Below are 24,721 nucleotides of genomic sequence, written 5' to 3'. Positions count from 1 at the left end.
CAAAATAAAAATTCTTCTGCTCCCGATGATCGCAGTGATATTACAATGTATGTGTTATTTGTTGTTTTTTACCCATAGTACAGCCCAGAACAATAGTGTGCATTTTGCTTTTTTTTTCATCCCCATGTAAAAAAAAAAAAAAAAAAAAAAAGACACTAAAAACAAATTTTTTTTTTTTTATTTATTTTAAAAAACACACTTCATACATATACATACATACACACACACACACACACACTTGTTTAAAGTGGTTGTAAACACGGTTTAGGAGATATTTTCCGAAGATTTGCCGCAAGACAGGCACCGCTGTCTACGGCGCATGCGTCGTAGACAGCGGCGCGCAGGCGCACTGAGCACGCCGCTGTCAACAACGATATGCCGCGAGTGATGGCTCCCTTGCGCATGCGCGGGAGTGACGTCACCGTGGCTTCGTCGAATGACAGCAGCAGGGAATCAAAGAGGAAGTAAACTCATCAGGGTTTACTTCCTCTTTAAAGCGGAGCTGCACCCAAAAAGGGGAAGCCCGGCTCATTTGTCTCCTCGACTGCCGCATTTGGCACCTTTCAGAGGGGGAGCAGGTACCTAGTTTTGACAGGTACCCGGTACCAGCTTCCACTTCAAACCGACTTCACCGCTGTGAACTCATCTGGAAGTTTTGCCCCTCCTGACTGATCACGACAGCCAATCAGATGCTACCACAGAAATCAGGTGACCTGGAACCAGGAGTTTTGGGTCCTAATCGTTATTACGCGACCCGGTTCTCTGTGCTGGGAGAAAAAAAAAAATATATCATATAAATGTATATATAAATTATCGCAATAAGCCTATATTGATTGGTTTGCACAAAACTTAGAGTCTACAAAATAGGGGATATATTTATGAATTTTTATTTTACTAGTAATGGCGGTGATCAGCGATTTATAGCGGGACTGTGACATTGTGGCAGATAGATCGGACACTTGACACTTATTCAGCAATCAGCGCTAAAAATAGCCACTGATTACTGTATAAATGGCACTGGCAGGGAAGGGGTTACACTAGGGGGTGATCAAGGGGTTAAGTGTTTCCTAGGGAGGAGAGAGGGAGAAATTTCTGACCAAAATTTCCTGTGCCTTTGTAGCTCACACATTCTCAAAACATCAGCGATCCACCTCCGTGTTTCACAGTAGGAATGGTGTACCTTTCATCATAGGCCTTGTTGACTTGAGCTCAATTTTGGTCTCATCACTCCAAATGACTTTATGGCAGAAGGTTTGAGGCTTGTCTCTGATGTTTGGTGTATTGTAAATTGGATACTTTGTGGCATTTACATAGTAATGGCTTTCTTCTGGCGACTCTACCATGCAGCCCATCTTTCTTCAAGTGCCTCCTTATTGTGCAGCTTGAAACAGCCACACCACATGTCTTCAGAGAGTCCTGTATTTCACCTGAATTATTTGTGGATTTTTCTTTGCATCCCAAACAATTTTCCTGGTAGTTGTGGCTGAAATTCTAGTCGGTCTACCCAACCGTGCTTTTGTTTCAATAGAACCCCTCAGTTTCCACTTCTTAGAGTTTGAACACTGCTGATTGGAATTCTCAATTCCTTGGATATCTTTATATCCCTTTCCTGTTTTATGCAGTTCAACTACCTTTTCCCGCAGATCCTTTGACAATTCTTTTGGTTTACCCATGACTCAGAATCCAGAAACATCAGTACAGCACTGGATGAAAAATGCAAGTCTATGTCCATCAGAAACTCATTGACATTTTACACACACACACACACACACACACACACGTGAAGATGGTTACCTTCAACCTCTTGCCGACTGCCGCACGAACATTTATAAAGTTGATCTGGGGAGGACAAGCCGATTGCTGCTTGGGGGGTGGGGGGGGGGGGGGGTTTAGTAATGTAGCGAAATTGGTGCATGCTCTGCTGTGGTTTTTCGCCTTACTCTGGATCAACTGTGTGTATAGAATTGGGTATATAGGATTGTATGTTTTCCGTTTTTGTTTTTTTGTGGTTGAACTGGATGGACGTGTGTCTTTTTTTCAACCAGACTATGTAAATATTTACGTTGGCAGAATGGCACGGACAGGCAAATGGGCTTATGGGTACGTCTCTTTTCTCTTTAAATTTGCCACAGTGTGGCCATGCGCGCGGCCCTGCCACAAGCTCCATAAGTGTGATCGCCAGTCCTGCGGACTCGATGTTCGCTGGGATGCCCGCGATCATCTCACAGAGGAGGCAGAATGGGGAAATGCTGATGTAAACAGGCATTTCCCCGTTCTGCCTAGTGACACTGATCACAGCTCTGTGTGATTGGGAGCGCTGATCAGCGTCGTGTCACACATAGCCCATCCCTCCCACAGTTAGAATCACTCCCTAGGACACAATTAACCCCTGCAGAGCCCCCTAGTGGTTAAGCCCTTTACTGCCAGTCACATTTACACAATAATCAATGCATTTTTAATTGCACTGATTACTGTATAAATGTGAATGGTCCCAAAATAGCGCCAAGTGTCTGCCATAATGTCGCAGTCACGATAAAAATAAATAAATAAAAATGAATAAATCGCAGAACGCCACCATTAGTTATAAAAAATGTATTTAGAAAAATGCCATAAAACTATCCCCTATTTTGTAGACGCTATAACTTTTGTGAAAACCAATCAATATACGCTTATTGTGATTTTTTTTTTTTTTTTTTTTTAACCAAAAATTTGTAGAAGAATACGTATTGGTCTAAACTGAGGGGAAAAAAAAAATGATATATTTTTTGGGGATATTTATTAGCAAAAAGTAAAAAATAGTGTTTTTTTCAAAATTGACGCTTTTTTTGTTTATAGCACAAAAAATAAATACCGCAGAGGTGATCAAATACCACCAAAAGAAAGCTCTATTTGTGGGGGGGAAAAAAAATAAAATTTTGTTTGGGAGCCACGTTGCACGACCGAACAACTGTCAGTTAAAGCGACGCACTTTCGAATCGCAAAAAAAAAAAAACTCTGGTCTTTGGGCAGCCAAATGGTTCTTGGCTGAAGTGGTTAATAGCTATTCAAACCCCTTTGTGTCAACTTGTGTGCATGTTATCAAGCCAAAATCACCAGGATATGTAAACTTCTGATCAGGGTCATTTGGGTAGTTTCTGTTGTGATTATGATAAAAAAAAAACAAAAAAAAAACGTTAACACAGTTGATTGATAATAAATGGCTTCTGCCAAACACTAAACATGAGTGAACGCAAAGTTTGTGTTATCATTCATATTCTCTGAAAAATGGGCAAAAAATAAAAAATCTAATTCTGCCAGAATATGTAAATATATATCACATACAGTATCTCACAAAAGTGAGTACACCCCTCACATTTTTGTAAACATTTGATTATATCTTTTCAAATAACACTTTGCTACAATATAAAGTAATGAGTGTACACCTTGTATAAGGGTGCTTTCACATGAGGCGTCAGTGACAATTTAACCCCCGCTAGTGGCCAAAAAAGGATTAAAACCGCCCGCAAAGCGTTGCTTTGCCGGCACTGCCCCATTGATTTCAACGTCAACGGCACTTTAGGAGAGGTGTATACACCGCTCCTACAGCGCTGCAAAGATGCTGCTTGCAGGACTTTTTTTTTTTTTACTGTCCTGCAAGCGCACTGCTCGGCTTTCACACCGGAGAGACAGAACAGGCGCTTTACAGGTGCTACTTTTAGCCCTGTAGCACCTGTAAAGCGCCTCATTAGTGTGAAAGCAGTCAGTGCTGTCCCCTCAAAATAACAACACTGCCATTAATGTCTAAGCCGTTGGCAACAAAAGTAAGTACACCCCCTAAGTGAAAATATCCAAATTGGGCCCAAATGTCAATATTTTGTGTGGCCATTATTTTCCAGCACTGCCTTAACCCTCTTGGACATGGAGTTCACCAGAGCTTCACAGGTTGCCATTGGAGTCCTCTTCCACTCCTCCATGATGACATCACAGAGCTGCTGGATGTTGGAGATCTTGCGCTTCTCCACATTCCATTTGAGGATGCCCCACAGATGCTCAATAGCAGGGGTAAGGTAACCTGGGGCCCTCCAGCTGTTGCAGAACTACAAGTCCCATCATGCCTCTGGGAGTAATTGTAACTGCCAGCCTTGCAATGCCTCATGGGAAATGTAGTTCCATAACAGCTGGAGGGCCCCAGGTTGTCTACCCCTGATCAATAGGGTTCAGGGCTAGAGACATGCTTAGCCAGCCCATCATCTTTACCCTCAACTACTTTAGCAAGGCAGTGGTCATCTTGGAGGTGTGTTTGGAGTTATGTTCAAACACTGGGTCGCAGGCCAGTATTCCAAGGGAGGGGATCATGCTCTGCTTCAGCATGTCACAGTACATGTTGGCATTCATGGTTCCCTCAGTGAACTGTAGCTCCCCAGTGCCGGCAGCACTCATGCAGCCCCAGACCATGACACTCCCACCACCATGCCTGACTGTAGGCAAGACACACTTGTCTTTGTACTCCTCACCTGGTTGCCGCCACATATACTTGCCACCATTTGAACCAAATAAGTCTTCAGAGTTGTCACGTGGGAAAAGTATACTGTACTCACTTTGTGAGAGATATACATAAATGATAGAGAGATGAGATAGAGATTATATATATATATATATATATACACACACACACACACACACACACACACACACACACACACACAGACTGCAGCATGCTGGCGCTGTAAAGTCTGGCCTAGGCGCCTAAGGATTCTAGTCACAAAGGCGTTAAACAGAATAAAATAGCAAGCATTTTCAACTGTATAGTTATTGTTAATGCTGTATTCTCCAGCCAACTTGCTCAAGGATGTGGCATGTTTGTTTACCTCTTAAATGAGAAAGGAGGGTGCCAACAAGATAAAGGCATTCAGGATGCAGTTCCAGGAACAAGGATGGAGAGAACACCACAGCCTACTGACAGAACACATACTTTGGATTTAGATCTTATATATACGCCACAGTGTAAAAGCACTAGAAACACCAGAATTTTAAAATTGGATTCTTGTATTCTAATTCTTTCAATCAAATGCTGCATTATTGAATGAACTTTTACCCAAAGTTAATGCCTACTGGCGTGCCCTATGCCCTTATTGGTCACGGGGGTCGTTTATCTACTTGCCAAGTATTATCAACACCTTCTAGAATAATTGACTTTTCATTATGCGTTTCTCAAAAACATTTTTCACTGTTTCAACAGTAGCTGGATTTTTTTTCTCATTTAAAATAGATTAACCATTTCCGGCATAGATTGATTGCTACTGGCTTTTCTGTTCTAAAAAGGAAGCAACGCCTAGTCTACATTTTCACTATAATGATCCAGATGTCTCAGAGGTTCTTAAAAAAAAAAAGGGTCATTAAAACAAATAAGCACAGATTTATATTTTATAGCATAATTCCACTTAACCCAAAACGTGGGTAACTATGCAGGAAATACCCTGAGGGTATGTTTTCTGAATGGCCTTTCGCTTGAAAGGATTTTAAAGCAGGAAAGAAAGTATGTGCAAGTGTCCTTATACTAACGCCTTATGCACACAGGGCATTTTTTCTGCTGCTTTTAGCAGTCAGGCTTTTTTTTTTCTTTTACAGTTTAAAAATGCCTCTCCATTTTTTTCTGTGTCCATGCAGAAGCTTTTAGAGGCAGGAAAAAAAAAAAAAAAAAAAAACAAACACACTGCTAGTGCGTCCAGGAGCAGCAGAAAAAACACTTGAAGCTAGTAAAAGCTCCTAAAAGCTAATGCTTGATCATTAATTTCCATGGTCAGAATACATTTATTGTGGCCATGGAAATGAATTAATGCCCAAGAGCTTGACACCTGTAAAAGCTCCTAAAAGCTTGAGGCTCCATGCACACTGGAGCTCATAAACTGCAGTTTATTGGAGTTTGTTTTTTGTTTTTTTAAAAGCCCATAAACTCCACTCTATTGTCTATGTTAAAGCGGGAGTCCGCCGGGAGTTCCGCTGATTTTATAATTTTTTTTTAAAGCCAGCAGCTACAAATACTACAGCTGCTGACTTAAAAAAAAAAAAAAAAAAAAAACACTTACGCGCCCTGCGTGCCCACGATGTCGGCACCCGAAGCCGATCTCTCGATCGTCTCTCGGGTGTTGCCGTCGCCATCTTGGGTAAGGGAATCAGGAAGTGGAGCCTTTCGGCTTCATTTCCCGGTTCCCTACTGTGCATGCACGAGTCGCGCTGCGCAATAAGGATGGTTCCCGCTGTCTCTGGGATCCATGTGTTTCCCAGCAGGCAGCGGGGGACTTTCGGAAAGGGGCGTACCTTCTGCAGAATCTACGCCGGAAGTGGGTGCAGATACCTGTACTGTACAGGTACCTGCACCCCCCTCCCCCCTGAAAGATGCCAATTGTGGCGCCAGAGGGAGGGGGGAGGATTCCAATGAGCGGAAGGTCCACTTTAGGGTGGACCTCCGCTTTAAGCAGTGTTATCAGCCCACTACAGAAAGTTAGAAGCTCACCGATTTTGTCAGGCTCAACAGATTTTTCTTGGTATTTGCAGCATTTTTTCTAATTAAAAGACTGGGGAATGTGCATGTATTTTGGAGATATACTCCATATTTTTATTTGTCCAGAAACTTGACAAGCTGAATCATTAACCAAAATTCCAATATACAACCTATCTAAGACAAGGCAAAACCCCATAAGGCCTCTTGCTCACAGTACTGATGTTTGAGCATCTGCTTTTTTGGATGTCATTTCAGGGGTTTTCTTTGCACGTGTATACGCATTCGTGTACAAAATACATTCCTAGGGAACATTAATAGTTATGCTCATATGCATATACCGGTGCAAAATACTGACCACAAATGCAGATTTTTCTACTCAAGAATGCGCAGCACTTGTTTACACACCTGTGTGTACAGGCACATTGTAAACTATGGGCTGCATGTTAGATTAGTAAAACATTACACTGAGCTTTTTTAAGCTGAGACCTTAAAGACATGGCTACAGTCCCGTTTTTCATAAAACTTAGACATATTTGAAGACAACAGCAGTATTTTTGCAGTGGCTGTGTACCTAGGTACAGGATTCAAAGTGAAATCTAATTCCTGAATTACCAAGACTCTGACAGGACTCCTATTTCTCCATCAATAGCTCAGTCAATTAACAAATAGCTTTATTTGGCATTTTTGTCATTCTGCAAATTCTGACCCTCAAACACATTCCGTCTGCTCGGCTCTATGCCACAACCCCCATGCTGCTCTTTAAATGGTTACTTCCAGTAAGCCCACAGGCTCTGCATGCCTATTTTACTGGTTTTGGGAATACACATCTTTTTATAACACAACCAAAATATGTGGACAATACTACAACCTCAGACTTCCCACACTAACGTAACCCAAGAAGACAAAGAAAAATAGTACCTCAGGCCACCGTGGTTCCCTGAAGCCCTCCACTATTTACAACAGGCATCAGCTCACTAGATACCATGGGTTCTTATTGTTGAATTTGTTTGTCACCAATTATATATTAGGCAAGCTAAATAGGTTTGCTTTAATGAAATGCAGATAAACAAACTCTACACAGATGGACACTGTAGGTCAGATCTAGGCTATGTGTGAAAAGTTGGGCAGTGCCAGTATTCAGTTGTTGGTAGGTTAGTCAACATGTATTCGAAAACATACGTGTGACACATCAGTTACATGTGTGTCCCTATACCACCAAAAGCCCCTTTGAACATCTTCAGAATTGTAATTATTGGACACAATATACGGTCTGTGGCTTCATCTCTCTCCATTATATGTAGTGTATGTGGTCTTGTAGGTCTACAGGAAAATGTTCTACTTCCTGATGGATGAAGGCAAATGCCCAAATGCACCTGGAAGGGGCTCAAATTAGGGATTGAAACATAATCCCTGGAATTAAAACACCGGAGCAGGTAGATTTTGCGAAAGTGTCTCATGCATTCTAAAAGTGTTGAAGAATGCGCCAAATTAATTCGTTTTACAGAAGTCGATTTACCGACTGACATTTGTCAAACAGGGATGGCAACACATTTTCCGCCAGCCCTGCCAGAACGGGTGGAATTTTCATATGTCTATGGCCATCTTTACAGGCAGAGCAGGTAAAACAGCCTTCCAGCAATTTTCATTCTAATATACAGTATGTGTTTACACAGTTCTGTTTAGGAATTTAAAAAAAGGGAGAGTTTGACAGCAACGCCCATCTACACAAGCCTTTAAAGCGGCCCTATGCGGTTACCATTGTGAGGTGTAAGCGCCAGAACCTCCTATGAAGTCTTGAAGAAGAGCTTGTGCCAACCTGTGCCGGTGTTCTGGCATATAGTGTCCTGGCATCATATAGTGTCCGCCCCGTACTGCGCATGCGCAGCGCAGTACGGAGCAGAAGAAGCTTCCCAAAATCTCTTAAGATGAACGGCGCCTGCGCCGTGAGTGGAGGTGGTAGCCCCACCATCCAAGCAGACATATGGCTGGCAAAATTAGAGGGCCGCTCGCCACGCTTCGGGCTCGGCCTCGCTGCGCTCGGCTCTTTTATATTCCAGCTCAATGTCCACTTGGATGGTGGGGCTAGAACCTGGACTCATGGCGCAGGCGCCGTTCATCCTCTGGTATTTTCGGAATCTGTGTGTGCTGTGTACTGCGCATGCGCAGTACACAGCGAACACTATGTGATGGGGGACTGTATATGATAGGACACCGGAGGCAAAACCAAGGCTTTGAGCACAGGAACCTCAGGGCAGGGCTGCAGGACCCTGTGATTGGATTGTGGCGCATTAGCCGCTAATATTGAAGGCCAATTCGACCCATTTCCGGTACATCCATATTTTTGGTGCAACACGAAACGTAACATTCTCCAATCCCCTCCTTCACTTACCTGAGTCATGGAGGTTTCTCCCTACAGGCTTCTGTTAATTTAGAATTTGGCACAGCTGTGCATGACTGTACTTACCAGCCACATCATCCTGTCATGGGGATCTGTGAATGGAAGACTACAAGTTCCAACAATCACTGTGGCATAGGAACTCATACTTCCCAGTGTGGACATAAAAAGTTACAAACGTTAAACACTCAGCACTACAATTCAACAGCAGCCACACTCTCTTGGTTGCTCCTGATATAGGCACTATGGAGTTTGAGATTTGTAGTTTTCACTTCTTCTTCAAGCTTCTTACAAGTTAAAAATGGTTTTGTTTTCTTTTGCTAGAAAATTACTTAGAATCCCCAAACATACATTTTTTTTTCTAACACCCTAGAGAATAAAACGGCGGTTGTTGCAATACTTTCTGTCACAACTTATTTGCACAGCGGTCTTACAAGCAATTTTTTTTTTTGGGTAAAAAAATACACTTTTTTAAACTAAAAAAATACCCTTTGTAATAGAAAAAAAGCATGCCAGGACCTCTTAAATATGAGATCTGGGGTCAAAAAAATAAAAAATGTCCCTTTAAGAGCTATGAGTGGAAGTGATGTTTTGACATCACTGCCACCCTGCAATGGTATGGAGATGGGTGGGGGCCATCTTCCCCTCACTCATCTCCATGTCACACAAGGGACAGCATACGACCGCCTCCGCCGATGGCTCCGGTAAGCATCAAAGGGCACAGGAGTGTGGCGGGGGGTGCCCTCTCCCACCGCCGTTAAAAGTAATCTCACAGTGAATCAACTGCAGAGACCACTAATATTGGAAACCGAACCGCCGGCCGAAGAAGAGGATACCGGGGTTATGGCAGCTAGCTGCTGCCATAACAACGATATTCTGCTTCAAAGTTAGGATGTAGATCGGCGTACGTCGGTCTGGAAGTGGTTAAGGTTGCAACACTGGTCCTCTCCAGAACAGGAAGAACCTCCCTGATCCTAAGGGCTGCAGAACCCCTGATGGGGCAAGCCACTCTCGCCCAACTTGCCTAAAGTTCTGGAGGACCCCCTCTTCTCCCAGCCAAAGCCAATCACTGAGTACTAGGTTAGGGGCTCTCCCAAAACCCCCTCACATGCGCAGCAGCTCTGAGATCAAAGTTTGAGAACTCGCTCCCCCCCCCCCCCCCAAGGTAGGTTACCACTGCATCACTGGAAGGTAGAGAGGAATATCTATGGGGGTTTAGTTCTGCTTTAAAGGGTAACTGGTAGCGTTAAGGGGTTAATCTTCAATTAAGTGCTGGGTGACTTTTTATCCTTTTACTGTAGTCTGTACACACTTCCTGTCCCAAGGTGACAGCGCTGCTCATCAATAAATCCAGTAAATTGTCACCCTAGGGGCGGGAGAAAAAAAAAAAAGCATGGTTGTATGAAAGTTGATCCATCGATCGTCTTCAGTACAACCAGCCTGTCTGATTTTTTCATGTGATCGCTGCCAGCAATGATCATTTTGCTCTGCTGGCAGGGAAGCCCCCCCAGCAGCACACAAAAGCTCTGCAGGAGGGATTCCCCCATCAAAACAGTGCTACAGGACGGACTCCCCCATCAAAATGGTCTGTGTGGATGGGGGGAGGGGATCTATAAATGCTTCCTTCCCTTCCACCTGTGGTGGAAAAAAAAGAAAATTGCATTATCTATGGGCTGCTTAAAGTGGTTTGACAGGTTGAATGTTTTTTTTTTTTTTTTTATCTTCGTGCACTCTATGCATGAAGGTAAAAAAACTTTAGTGTGTAGCTTTACCCTCAGCCCCCCCCCCCCCCCATACTTACCTAAGCCCACTTTCGATCCAGTGACGTGCGTGAGACCCGAGGCTGTCCTGGGTCTCTCCCTCCTGATTGGCTGAGATGTAACATCAGGAGCCATTGGCTCCCTCTGCTGTCAGTTACAGCCAGCGAGGCAGGAGTGGGGCTGATTTACGAAAATTAGAAAAAAAATAAAAAATTTGGATGCAGATGTGCATGGTAGCCAATTATCTTCTAACTTTAGCTTGTTCAATTATGTTTGACAACAAAAAACTGGAAGCCCATTGGTTTCTATGCAGAGCTGCACCAGATTTTGCACTCTGCAGTTTTAGTAAATCGACCCCTCTGTGTCTTATGGAGCGAGCATGCACAAGTGCTCCCACAGCAAGCAGCTTACTATCAGGGCACTCGGCAAGGGGCCCAGAGTGCCGGTGGGGGACCCAAGAAGAGGATCGGGCTGCTATGTGCAAAACCACTGCACAGTGCAGGTAAGTAGAACATGTTTAATCTGAAAATGTTTTCTTTAAATCATTTTAAAGCACTGGAAAGCTGCAATAGATTATATTTTTAGTAGTGGTCAGCTATTCTTTGGGAAACAGCAGGTCATAGCGGACACCTGAGGCTGCACGTTCTTCACTTGGCAGTACAGAACTTCTGCCTTGCCTTGATTTGAATCCAAACCAGGACACTATCTGCATGGAGTTTGCATGCTCTCCCTGTGACTGCACAGGTTTCCTCAAACTCCAGGAAAGATAATTAGCTGCAGTTTAAATTGGCTCTAGTATATGTATACATGTGAGATCAGGGCGTTCGCTTCATGAGGGCAGGGACTGATGTGAATGTACAGTATGTAACGTGCAGCATGACTTGTCAGTGCTGTATAAATGCCTGTAATACAGTATACAACGCTCAGATTGAATTTTGACAGCAGATCACTCTTGTTGTCTGAAACTGGGAGAACTGTACATACATGTCCCAATCAGAGCATGCAAATCTATGCACCTATACAATGTCTAGATTGAATTTTGAAAGCAGATCACTCTTGTTGCCGGAGATCAGGGGAACTGTACATACATGCCCCAATCAGAGCATACAAATCTATGCACCTATCTGCTGCAATGTAAATTGACAGCACTATATAAGTACTTAAATAATATTAATAACATGGAGAAGCCAGCAGCTGGATCATACACCAAAGCTATATATTCAGTTATCAGATGTAATGCACATTAAAAAGAAAGCTACACAGTGATGGGGGGGTATATTAAAACTGGAGCAGACAGAATCTGGGAGTAACCAATCAGCTTCTATCGTCAGCTTGTGGAGCTAAGCTTTGAAAAATGAAAGCTGGAAGCTGATTGGTTGCCAGGCACAGCTGCTGCAGTTTTAGGAGCTCTGCACTCTTCTAGCACCATGCATGCCATCCATGCCCACCATCAGCTCCCTCATTCATTGATAGTGTGTATTGTAAGACCGAGGCACCCATATCTCTGGGGCCCCCCCAAACACTCACCTCCTGAAGTCAAAGGGCATGGTGTACCGCCTCCCACAGACACTCAGCACTGATTTAAAGGGGCCGCCGCTGGAGCTCAGTCAGCTTGTGTCAGAATTGTTCTTCAAGCCTGCCGGCTAGACACAAAGGAACTGGCGTCAGAGGAGCTGGCCAAGCGGCCTGTGATTGGTGGAGGTGTGAGGAGGAGAGTGCACTTCCGGTCCCGGTTTAAAGAGACTCAGCCTGAGCCACGTGGGGTGATGGGAGAAGGTCCTGCTAGTCCGGTGTTGTGTGTGATCACACTTCGCTGATTGTACTATGTACACGGATGCTGGGATCTCTGCCAGAGATCTGTCCTACCTTCACTTTCTATGTACTAAGATCTCATTGTTATTAATAATACAACAGCTGATATAACCCTGCTTCACTACAGTGTAAAGAAGAAGCTGGCCAGCTGTGTGTTGTGAAGCCTGCATCCACACACAGATGTGCATACTTCACAGCAAGATCACTTTGTTCCTATTCAGATTATCATTTGTTTTTTTTTTTTTGTTTTTTTTATAAATAGGCTTAATAATTCAGCATCTGGGGGTGAATACAAGTCACAGTGCAATCCGTTATTTTTTCGTTTGCTCCTTAGACTTGTTAATCGTGATTTTTTTTTGTTTGAGTAGTAAATATTGATCTTTACACTTTCAGGATTTGTTCTTCAAACAGTGTTTGTGTGTAAGCAGATTGCCTGTATGGTTCGCTGAGAGGCTTTCAGTTGTGTAAAGGGACCGATCGGGCTCAGTGGTTTTTATCAGCTTGTTTTTGGCACACGGGTTGATTTACTAAAATTGGAGAGTGCAAAATCTGGTGCAGCTCTGCATGGCAGCCAATCCGCTTCTAACTTCAGCTTGTTTAATCACTTAGATACCGGGCACTTCCTGCCCAAGCCAATTTTCAGTATTCAGTGCTGTTGCATTCGTAACCACTTTCCTGCCGTCAAATAATGGCTGGGCAGCGCGGCTCTAGTTCTGGGTTGGCGTCATATGATAGCCTCCTGGAATTACGGAGGCTCTTTACCATGTGATCAACCGTGTCCAATCATTATGTAAACAAGAAGAGTTGTTGATCGACTTTTCTTCATTCAAGTCTGATAGACGTGAGTAGAGAAGAGTCAATCAGCTGCTCTCCTGACGGAGGGGGGTCGTCTGTGCTGATTGTTTATCAGCGCAGCCCCCCTCAGAGGACCACCAGGATGCTGCCAGGACCACGAGGGATTGGCACCACACTGGACCAACAGGTATGACACCCTAGACCACCAGGCAAATGCCAATCAGTGCCCATCCCCAATGCCTGCCAGTATCAGTGATGCCTATCAATGCCATATATCAGTGCAACCCATAAGTACCCATCAGTGCAGCCTTTAAGTGTCACATATCCGTGTACACCAGTGCCACCTATCAATGCCCAGCAGTGCTGCATATCAGTGCCGCCTACCAGTGCCCATCGTCAGTACCACCTCATTGGTGCCGCCTGATCAGTGAAGGTGAAAACTTACTTATTTACAAAAATGTATAACAGAAACAAAAGAAAAACTTTTTTTTTTTTTTTTCAAAATTTCTAAAGCTCTATTTGTGGGAACAAAATGAAAAAAATTCTGTTTGGGTACAGTGTAGCATGACCACGCAATTGTCATTTAAACAGCGCTGAAAGCTGACAATTGGCTTGGGCAGGAAGGGGGTGTAAGTGTCCTGTGTTGAGGTCGTTAATGACAATTGCGCGGTCATGCAACAGCACTGATAGGCGGCATTGATGGACATTTATAGGTGTCACTGATTGGCACTTATAGGTGACACTGATAGGCATCACTGATGAGGAGCCATTGGCAGGAATTACTGATGGGCACTGATTGGCATCCTTGGTGGGTATATTTGGTGGGTCTGCACTGATAATCAATGTGCTGATCATCAGTGCAGACTCCCCCTCTGTCAGGAGAGCAGCCTATCGGCTCTACTCTACCTGCACCTTATCAGCGCTAATAGAGGAAAAGCTGATAAATGGACACAGCTGATCATATGGTAAAGAGCCTACATCATAGGCTATTTACTGAGATCAGTGATGTGGTGTGTCAGAGTGACACACCACATCGCTGCATGGCTTATCCTGCTGGAAACCACTTTGCAGCTGTCCTATTGCTATATATATATATATATATATATATATATATATATATATATATATATATATATATATATATGAATTGGTAAATAAAGTGATTCTAAAGTCAACTTTTTTTTTTTTTCTTAATTCATTATGGTAAAAAAAACTGTGTGCACCAGCCCCCCCCCCCCCCCCCCAATACTTCCCTGAGCCCCCTTTTGATCCAGCATTGTTGAATGAGAGACTTGGCTGTCTGGGACTCACCCTCATTGGTTGAGACAACAGCACTGTACCGTTGGCTCCCGCTGCTGTTCGATCAAAGACAGTGAGCCAATGAGGAGAGGGAGGGGGCCGGGTCTAGCCATGGCTCGTGTCTGAATGGACAGAAAGCAGCGGCTCAACTTGGGTATTAGGTCATAGTAAGCTGCTTGCTATGGGGGCAGGAGGAAGGGGCCAGGAGAGCCAAAGAGGAACCCAAAAAGAGGAGAATCTAGGTAATAAATCTACGAAATATGTTTGTTACTTTTAAAAGAAAAAAACAACTTTAGTATCACTTTAAAGTGGTTGTAAAGGCACAAGGTTTTTTACCTTCATGCATTTTATGTATATAGGTAAAAAACCTTCTGTGTGCAGCAGCCCCCCTAATACTTACCTGAGCCCTCTCTCGATCCAGCGATGTCCAAAAGAGCCTTGTCTCTCTGGGGACTCGCCCTCCTGATCAGCTTTTTGCAATCACAGTCAGTGAGCCAATCAGAAGACAGAGGGGGCTGGGCCGAGCTGCTGCTCCATGTGTGACTAGACACACAGAGCCAGAGGTTGGGAGCATGCCTGCTTGGGTGCTCCCACAGCAAGCTTCTTGCTGTGGGGGTAACCGACAGGAGGAAGGAACCAGAAGTACTGGCGTGGGACCCGAGAAGAGAAGAAGCCATGCTGCTCTGTGCAAAACCACTGCACAGAGCAGGTAAGTATAACATTTTTTTTTTTTTAACAAGGCTTTATATCACCTTACGTTTAAACAAAAAAAAAAAACTGGAAGTTAAATGGTTTCTGTGCAGAGCTGCACCAGAATTTGCACTCTCCAGTTTTAGTAAATCAACCCCTGTGTGCCCAAAAAAAGTCAATAAAAACACTTAAGCCCCATACACACTATCAGATTTTCTACAGATTTTTTTTTGTTCAGATTTACCAAAACCATATAATATGAGGTCAAACCTTAGGAGTTTCAATGTGTATGCAATCAGGCAGGCCCTTGCACTACATGGTTTTGGTAAATCTGAAGACAAAAATCTGCAGAAAATCTGATAAGTGTGTATGGGGCTTTAAGGCCTCGTGCAGAAGGGAAAAGTCTGACGACGAGCTGTCTGTGGATTTTCAAATCATTAGTACAGTGCATTCGACAGAAGAGTTGACTTTTACATCAGACAAAAGCTGGATGTGCAGGCTTTTTGTCTGATGTGAACTCAACGTCTGATTTTCAGATTGTCAGTACAGAAATCCATCACACAAAAGTCGAAAGTACAAACACGCATGATCGGAATCAAGGAACGTCTGAAAATAGTTTGGTCTTGTTCGTAATCTAGAATTAACATTCGTGATGCGGCAATTGATAAAATTTAAAAATTCTCATCTTCTTTAAAGGGATAATAATGAAGCTGCTTTGCATGTAGTGCAAATCAACACTCACCAAACTTCTACTAAAGCCCCATACACACCATCAGTTTTTCTGCTGAGTTTTTCCTTCAGATTTACCAAAACCATGTAGTGGAAGGGCCTGCCTGATTGCATACACATTGAAACTCCTAAGGTTTGACCTCATATTATATGGTTTTGGTAAATCTGAGGAAAAAACTCAGCAGAAAAACTGATAGTGTGTGTGGGGCTTAACACAAAATTAGCAGAAGGGGCCCAAAGGGTGGCGCTTGAGAAATGAACTTCCTCTTAATACCCTCATAGTACGTCACTACTTTCGTGTTTGTCAAACGACAATTTGCGAATAGTTAGTATGCTGAACAAAATCCTGCACACACCCTTTTGACAAAAATCAGACGCTCGGTCATCCAACAATCAAACCGCGTGTACGACGCTTTAGGGATAGTTTACACCACATGCATTCAGGTGCTTTTTTTCTGCATCAAAAATGCATAGAAAGTAGGTTACATGGTTTTCTATGGAAAAGTTCACACCAGTTCAGTCTCAGTTCCAGTGCGTTTCCATTCCAGAAAGAAAAGCAGAACATGCTGCATTTTTCCTGCACAGAACTGTACTGGAATGGGGTAGAATGTATCAAAATGCACCTACAGGCATAAAAACGCATCAAAAACACACTGGACCCTAGTACAGTGCAAAAAAGCAAGAAAACATCTGGAACGGATCAGGAGGATGTTTTTGTGGCATGAATTAGCCCTCAGATCTTTATCCAAATTATGCCTAAAGATAAAGGTAATATATTTGAACAAAATGACACAAAATCCCATGGGGTATTTATTCTCACAATCTAAATATATAAAAGTGCAAATTCACATGGGATATACTAAAGTGTAAACCTGTGTTTACCCGCATGGGGAGGTGTTCTGTGCAGGCAATCCCATCAATGTCAATTGCGATTTAGCTGCATGGACAGAGACACTGCCATTCTGAATTTCATGCTGCTATACATCCCTAAATGTAGACACCATGTCAGGTACCTGGTGATGGAGACTGATGTGGAGAGGCAGGCATATTTTACACCTCCTGGCAAGAGAGCTTAGAGAGCAACAAGTGCCTGACAGTTCATGCAGTGACAAATGCGGAATAGGCATCTGTGCGTATACGGATGCAGGCTGGACCGAGAATGCTGAGAAACAGAGATGGCTGGCAGACAGCAGGAACTTGGCTGGCTGAGCACCACAGGTTCACAATACAGGGCAGAGTCAGGCAAGCTGGGTCAGTAACTGGCAGGCAGGTCAAAAGCAAAACAGCAGACAGGAAAGTAGTCAGAGTCCAGGCCAGAGTCAGTAACGGTGAGGCAGGTAGGCAAAGGCAGCAGCCAGAGAAGTGGCCTAAAGGCAAGCCAAGGGTCAGTACAGGCAGAGTTCTTAACGTGGTCAAGGCAGATCAGGTCAGCAACAGGAGATCAGTTACAGGAACGAATAGCAGATATGCAGGAAATGCTGTAGACCAGTGGGCATCAACCTGGTCCTCAGGGCCCACTAACAGGCCAGGTTTGCAAGATAACTGAAATACATCACAGGTGATATCATTTGCTGCTCAGTGATTGCAGTATTCTAGTCTTCATCTCTCCAAGGTAATACATAAAGGCCTCTTTCACATGGCCGATCCGTTCAGGTCCACCTGTCAGTTTTTCAGGCGGACCAGAACGGATGCTCCATAGAGGTCTGTGGAGCGTAGGATATCAGCTGTGACATGTCCGCTGACATCCGACCGAAAAAGTGTGACGGAGGAAAAACCTACTTTTCCATCCTTCATCGGGACGGGTGACGACGGATACTGCGGTCCGTCGTCATCTGATCTCCCATAGGGGAGAGCGGCGATCTGACAGGTCCGTCCCTGCACAGTGTGCAGAGACGGACCTGTCATGTTCCTGCTCAGCGGGGATCGACGGAGCGATCCCCGCTGAGCAAGCGGATGTCCACGGGACTGGATCATCACTGATCCACCCCGTGTGAAAGGACCCAAACCCTGGTCTGTTAGTGAGCCCTGAGGACAGGTTTGATGACCACTGCTGTAGACAATAAGGCAAATTTCTAGTGCATCAGTGTTGCTTAAATAGCCCGCTTGGTGTCTGTCTTAGTGACGTGTGCACGCATGAGCATAGCTAACAGGAATTCTGCGCTTGCGCATACCTATGTGTCTGAGCACATTAGGCCTTTCCCAACACACCTGCACAAATGTCAGATTGGGAGCAGTGTCTGTGTCCAGCAGTGTCTGTGTCCAGCTGAAGCAGAACTTCATCCCCATCAATAGGAGTGCCTGAACAGGGATGCATTGAACACCTGTGCAGGTAAGCACAGCCCTCCATGGGAGTATGCTTTAGTATGCCCCCTGTGAAGGAGGCCTTATCCCAAAAAAGTAATTACACCCCTATATTTACCATTACTTCAAAACCATGTACATCGCCTTGAAAAAGTATTCATACTCCTTGAAATTTTCCACGTTTTGTCATGTTACAACCAAAAACGTAAATTTATTTTATTGTGATTTTATATGATAGACCAAAGCAAAGTGGCACATAATTGTGAAGTGGAAGATAAATGATCGATGGTTTTCAACATTAATAAATATAAAAAGTGCGGTGTGCATTTGTATTCAGCCCCATTTACTCTGATACTCCTAACTAAAATCTAGTGGAACCAATTGCCTTCAGCAGTCACATAATTAGTAAATAGAGTCTACCTGTGTGTAATTGAATATCAGTATAAATACATATGTTCTGTGAAGCCCTCAGAGGTTTGTTAAAGAACCTTAGTGAACAAACTGCATCATGAAGGCCAAGGTGTACACTGGACAGGTCAGGGATAAAGTTGTGGAGAAGTTTAAAGCAGGGTTAGGTTATAAAAAATATCCCAAGCTTTTAACATCTCACGGAGCACTGTCCAATCCATCATTCAAAAATAGAAAGAGTATGGCACAACTGCAAAACTTCCAAGACATGACTGTCCACCTAAACTGACAGGTCGGGCAAGGAGAGCATTAATCAGAGAAGCAGCCAAGAGGTCCATGGTAACTCTGGAGGAGCTGCACAGACCCACAGCTCAGGTGGGAGAATCTGTCCACAGGACAACTATTAGTTGTGCACTCCACAAATCTGGCTTTTATGGAAGAGTGACAAGAAGAAAGCCATAAGAAGTCCCATTTACAGTTTGTGAGAAGCCATGTGGGGGACGCAGCAAACATGTGGAAGAAGGTTCTCTGGTCAGATTAGACCAAAATTGAACTTTTTGGTCTAAAAGAAAAATGCTATGTGTGGCGGAAAACTAAAACTGCACATCACCCAGAACACACCATTCCCACTGTGAAACATGGTGGTGGCAGCATCATGTGGGGATGCTTTTCTTCAGCAAGGACAGGGAAGCTAATCAGAGTTGATGGGAAGATGGATGGAGCCAAATACAGGGCAGTTTTAGAAGAAAACCCTTTAAAGTCTGCAAAAGACTTTAGACAGGGGCGGAGGTTCACCTTCCAACAGGACAACCAAACATCTAAACATATAGCCAGAGCTTCAATGGAATGGTTTAGATCAAATCATATTCATGTGTTAGAATGGCCAGTCAAAGTCCAGACCTAAATCCAATTGAGAATCTGTGGCAACACATGAAAATTGCTGTTTTTATGACGCTCTCTGTCCAATGTGACAGAGCTTGAGCTATTTTGAAAAAAATCGGAAAAATGTCACTCTCTAGATGTGCAAAGCTGGTAGAGACATCCCCAAAAAGACTTGCAGCTGTAATTGCAGTGAAAGGTGGTTCTACAAAGTGTTGACTCAGTGTTACACGCCACACTTTTCACATATTTATTTGTAAAGAATTTTGAAAACCATTTATCATTTTCTTTCCACTTCACAATTATGTGCCACTTTGTGTTGGTCAAGCACATAAAATCCCAATAAAATACATTTACATTTTTGGTTGTAACATGTGGAAAATTTCAAGGGGTATGAATATTTTTTCAAGGCACTGTAATTAGAGTTACAGTAGGTGTGGAAAGGTGTAGTGACACCGCAGACATCTAGATTCAGGGTCTTCTCTTTGCTTTTGACATGTGTGTTGTCATCGTGGCACGATCAAAGAACTCTCTCAAGACCTCACAAAGAAAGTTATGGATGGCTATGGGTCTGGCAAAGAGATCTAAAAGGATCACTGAATTATTTATAATCAATCATTTCACTGTAAGGAAAAAAATTTGCAAGTGGTATAGATTTCAGATGACTGTTAATGCAAACCCAGCAAATTCAGCCCAAGAGCTGACCATTTGATCCTATGTTGGATAGAGCACAAACAGAACATGCACAGAGGACACCAACAATTTTTAATACTTATTTCTAAGTGTTTCTGCCCTAAAATGCATCTATGGGTAAAATGTAAAATCATATATTCATTTGCACATTGTGTTTTGATTATTTCTAGCCTACTCATATTAATCTGAGCTATCTTAAAATTTGTAAACTTATTTTGTGAAGATCCGCACACATTTACTGTGACACGTATTCACTTTTTCCTGTGAGTAGGCACTGCTGTGTCACACATTTCACAGAGCCTGTGTTCTATCAGATAGCCGCTACCGATAAGAAAGCCGCTACCCAGCCTACTGCACAGGCGCAATGCACAGCCGAAGCGCCTATCTTGATACACATGCACTTGTCCGCAGTAAGCCTAGAGTTAGAAGTTGGCAAGTGGACATCTTTATACACCCACTGGAGTCTTGCTTTTCACAGTTATGTTTAACAGTAAACTCTGCTTATGTATAGTGAAATGCAATATTTAGACGTGCGTAACACTGTTTAGATGTTGAATTTTAAAAGCAGTGGAAAGCCTGCTGATCTCACAAGGTTGCTTATGCGACCGAACACCGATGCTTTTAAAATTCAACATCAAAACAGTGTTATGGACTTCTAACTACTGCATTTCACTATATTAGCTGAGTTTACTTTTAAAAATAACTGTGAAAAGCAAGACTCCAGTGGGTGTATAAGGATGTCCACTTGCCGACTTATAAATCCTGGTTTACTGGGGATGAGTGCGGGTGTACCAAGCTGTGAGGCAACATCACTTTGGCTGTGCATCATGCATGTGCAGTAGGCCGGTAGCGGCTTTCTGATGGGTAGCGGGTATCTGATAGAACACCTGCCTTCTGAAATACAGAGGTGCTTAGAGGAGGAGTTTTAGGAGGACACTCAGTACAGAAATGACTGTTTTCAGGCAGCAAGGTACCATGGGATATGTAGTCCCTAGAAATTGAAAGTTAACAGAAGAGGAGATTAAAGCCTTCCAATGTTCTGTCAAAAACTCCAACTCGCCAAAATTTCCAACTATGTCACATCTGGTGACTCTTGAGCAGCAATAATTAGAGAAATTACTGTTTTCAGGCAGCAAGGTACCATGGGATATGTAGTCTCTCTGTGTCCCTCTCCCCCTATACTCTGCCCTCCTGTACTGTACCCCTCTCCCCCTGTACTCTGCCCTCCTGTACTGTGTTCCTCTCCCCCCTATACTCTGCCCTCCTGTACTGTGTCCCTCTCCCCCCTATACTCTGCCCTCCTGTACTGTGTTCCTCTCCCCCCTATACTCTGCCCTCCTGTACTGTGTCCCTCTCCCCCTATACTCTGCCCTCCTGTACTGTGCCTCTCTCCCCCCTGTACTGTGCCCCTCTCCCCCTGTACTCTGCCCTCTTGTACTGTACCACTCTCCCCCTGTACTCTGCCCTCTTGTACTGTACCCATCTCCCCCTGTACTCTACCCTCCTGTACTGTGCCCCTCTCCCCCCTGTAATCTGCCCTCTTGTACTGTACCCCTCTCCCCCTGTACTCTGCCCTCTTGTACTGTACCCCTCTCCCCATGTACTCTGCCCTCCTGTACTGCGCCCCTCTCCCCCCTGTACTCTGCTCTCCTGTACTGTGTCCCTCTCCCCCCTGTACTCTGCTCTCTTGTACTGTACCCCTCTTCTCCCTGTACTCTGCCCTCCTGTACTGTTCCCCTCTCCCCCTGTACTCTGCCCTCTTGTACTGTACCCCTCTTCCCCTGTACTCTACCCTCCTGTACTGTGCCCCTCTCCCCCCTGCACTCTGCCCTCTTGTATTGTACCCCTCTCCCCCTGTACTCTGTCCTCTTGTACTGTACCTCTCTCCCCATGTACTCTGCCCTCCTGTACTGTGTCCCTCTCCCCCCTGTACTCTGCCCTCTTTGACTGTACTCCTCTCCTCCCTGTACTCTGCCCTGAAATTGAATGTTAACAGAAAAGAAGATTAAAGGGATTGCAAAGTGAATTTTTTATTTTTTTAAAATAAAAAACATGTTATACTTACCTCCACTGTGCAGCTCGTTTTGCACAGAGTGGCCCCGAACCTGCTCCTCTGGGGTCCCTAGGCGGTTGTCTCAGCTTCCTCCCGCAGATACTTCTCACGTTCATGCGAGCTCCCTCGCATGGTGAGAAGCATCTGCGGGCGCGCTCCCGTGATACAGCCGGCAGCTATAGCCGCTTGCTGTATCACACGGCCCCGCCCCCTGGTGCTCCGCATCAGTGGATGTGATTGACAGCAGCGCGAGCCAATGGCTGCGCTGCTGTCCATCCATCCACTCCAGCCAATCAGCGGCCAGGCTGAACGGTGGAAAGGACGTCGGGGGACGAGCGCGGGACTTCCGAGGGGTGAGGTAAGTAAAACGGGGGGGGGCTAGGGGCGCAGGCACTGTCAGATGTTTTTTCACCTTAATGCATAGAATGCATTAAGGTGAAAAAACATTTACCTTTACTACCCCTTTAAAGCCTGCCAATGTTCTGTCAAAAACTTCAACTCGCCAAAATTTCAAACTATGTCAATTCTGGTGACTCTTGAGAAGCAATAATTGGAGATTTTGACAAGTTGGCTGTTTTCACAGAACACGCATAAGGAGGAAAAAAGTTGTCACCGCCTTGGAGGGGGCCACGTTGTTGGTTAGTAGCGGGCGGACTAACAATGTCCGCTCATATCATCTACCGTAGTGTATACGCTGCTAGTGTTCTGTGAAAACAGCCAGCTCTTCAAAATCTCCAATTATTGTTGCTCGAGAGTCACCAGAAGTCGCCCTCATCCAGGCCCTTCAAGCTCTGCAGCTCTCCTTGGTTCTCCTATGACTCATCCCCTCAACTCACCTGCCTCCCCCCCTCTTGCTGGCAAACTCTCACCGGAGTAAGAGAGAGAGAGAGCTGTGTATGATGTCATAAGCCTAGACTAATGACCAACAAGAAGTGGGCTGTATAAGGTATTTACTGGCAGAAATTTTTTTTTTCTACTATCCAAAGTGAAAACAGCAAGGGCAGAAGATTTAATAGATGGAAAAATGAAAAAACGACTAAAGATCCGATTTAAGGTCTTGAGACTGGTGGGCCACTCCATGACCTTAATGTGCTTCTTCTTCAGTCACTCCTTTGTTGCCTTTGCATTATGTTTTGGGTCATTGTCATACTGGAAGACCCATCCATGACCCATATTCAGTGTTCTGGCTGAGGGAAGAAGGTTCTTATTCAAGATTTTACTATACAAACCCATCCATTGCCCACTCAATGCGGCAAAGTTGGCCTGTACCTTTAGCAGAGAAAGAGCCCCAGAGCATAATGTTTCCACCTCTGTGTTTGACTGTAGGGATGATGTTCCTAAGCACCATACACACTATCAGATTTTCTGTTGATTTTTTCCTCCAGATTTACCAAAACCATATAATATGAGGTCAAACCTTAGGAGTTTGTATGCAATCAGGCAGGCCCTTGTACTACATGGTTTTGGTAAATCTGAAGGAAAAAATCAGCAGAAAATCGGGATAATGTATATGGGGCTTTAGCGTCATAGTGAGCATTTTTCTTCCTCCAAACACGTCAAGTTGAGTTAATGTCAAAGAGCTCAATTTTGGTCTCACCTGACCACAGCACTTTCTCCCAATCCTTCTCTGAATCATTTAGGTGTTCATTGGTGAAGCACCACCCCCGAAGGAGCTGCTGGTATTTTTTTATTGGGTCCCCTCTGCCCTGCACTTGTGATGACTTCTCCCTTTCCTGGACCCAATAACACTGACACACCTTGAAGGTTTAAATGGGCTTTATTTAATGGCAATGTCCTAGAAAGGAATGGGTTAAATAATGATAATTTACAATATAGCAATGTAGGCACCTTGTTAAGTAACACAATTCACAGGGTGCCACTGTTTGTTCACCACATCTGCCTGGGAAGCAACTGGTGCACAGACGTTCACTAGGCAGGTGCTAGTGAGTGATACCGGCTTGTAATTGCAGAATAATGACAATCAAACACAGTATTGCTATACAAATGGCATTTTTCAATGGTAATAAAGCCTACCTACTACCTAATGCAAAGTTGTCCTGCCTAACCACTGGCCAGTGGGACTATGTAGAGAGTCTGTCGGTGATCGGGCCCTTGCATGGGAGTATTCACTAAAGTAAACAAGATGGTGGCTGGAGACCTCTCACCATTGATGACTGATTCTAGTCCTGAGGGGTTCCTCTGTGGTTGGTAAAAGGGTCCTTCCTCCTGAACCAGCTCTCTGCAGCTTTAGCAGGTAGCTGGGACACGTGGTCACTGGGAGCAACTGGAACTCGCTGGAATGGAAGCACAGTGTCTCCTCCCTCACTGCATTAAGTAGTGTTCAGCATAGCAACAGCCCACAGCCTGGTCCCTGTACACAGTTTTCCTTGTGATTCAGGTGCAGCACACTTTTCCTGGCAGAACAG

The 24,721-nt window shown here is 44.2% G+C and overlaps 1 protein-coding gene across 1 annotated transcript in view; it reads right to left on the bottom strand.

The window, feature by feature from the left end:
- Positions 1–12,348, bottom strand: part of ERGIC1 (endoplasmic reticulum-golgi intermediate compartment 1) — a 148,520-nt gene extending 136,172 nt beyond the window's left edge. The window contains exon 1 of the mRNA XM_077472804.1: positions 12,164–12,348. Coding sequence (XP_077328930.1) covers positions 12,164–12,183 — 20 coding nt within the window. The 5' untranslated portion in view covers positions 12,184–12,348. The remainder of the gene's footprint in view (positions 1–12,163) is intronic.
- Between the last annotated feature and the right edge of the window lie 12,373 nt (positions 12,349–24,721).

The sequence above is a fragment of the Lithobates pipiens genome, unplaced genomic scaffold (genome assembly GCF_037356315.1).
Source record: "Lithobates pipiens isolate NorthernLeopardFrog02 unplaced genomic scaffold, aLitPip1_a1.2 Scaffold_8, whole genome shotgun sequence".
Taxonomy (NCBI): Eukaryota; Metazoa; Chordata; class Amphibia; order Anura; family Ranidae; genus Lithobates; species Lithobates pipiens.
The sequence above is the reverse complement of the archived record's forward strand: the minus strand, read 5'-3'. Positions and strand labels throughout refer to the sequence as shown.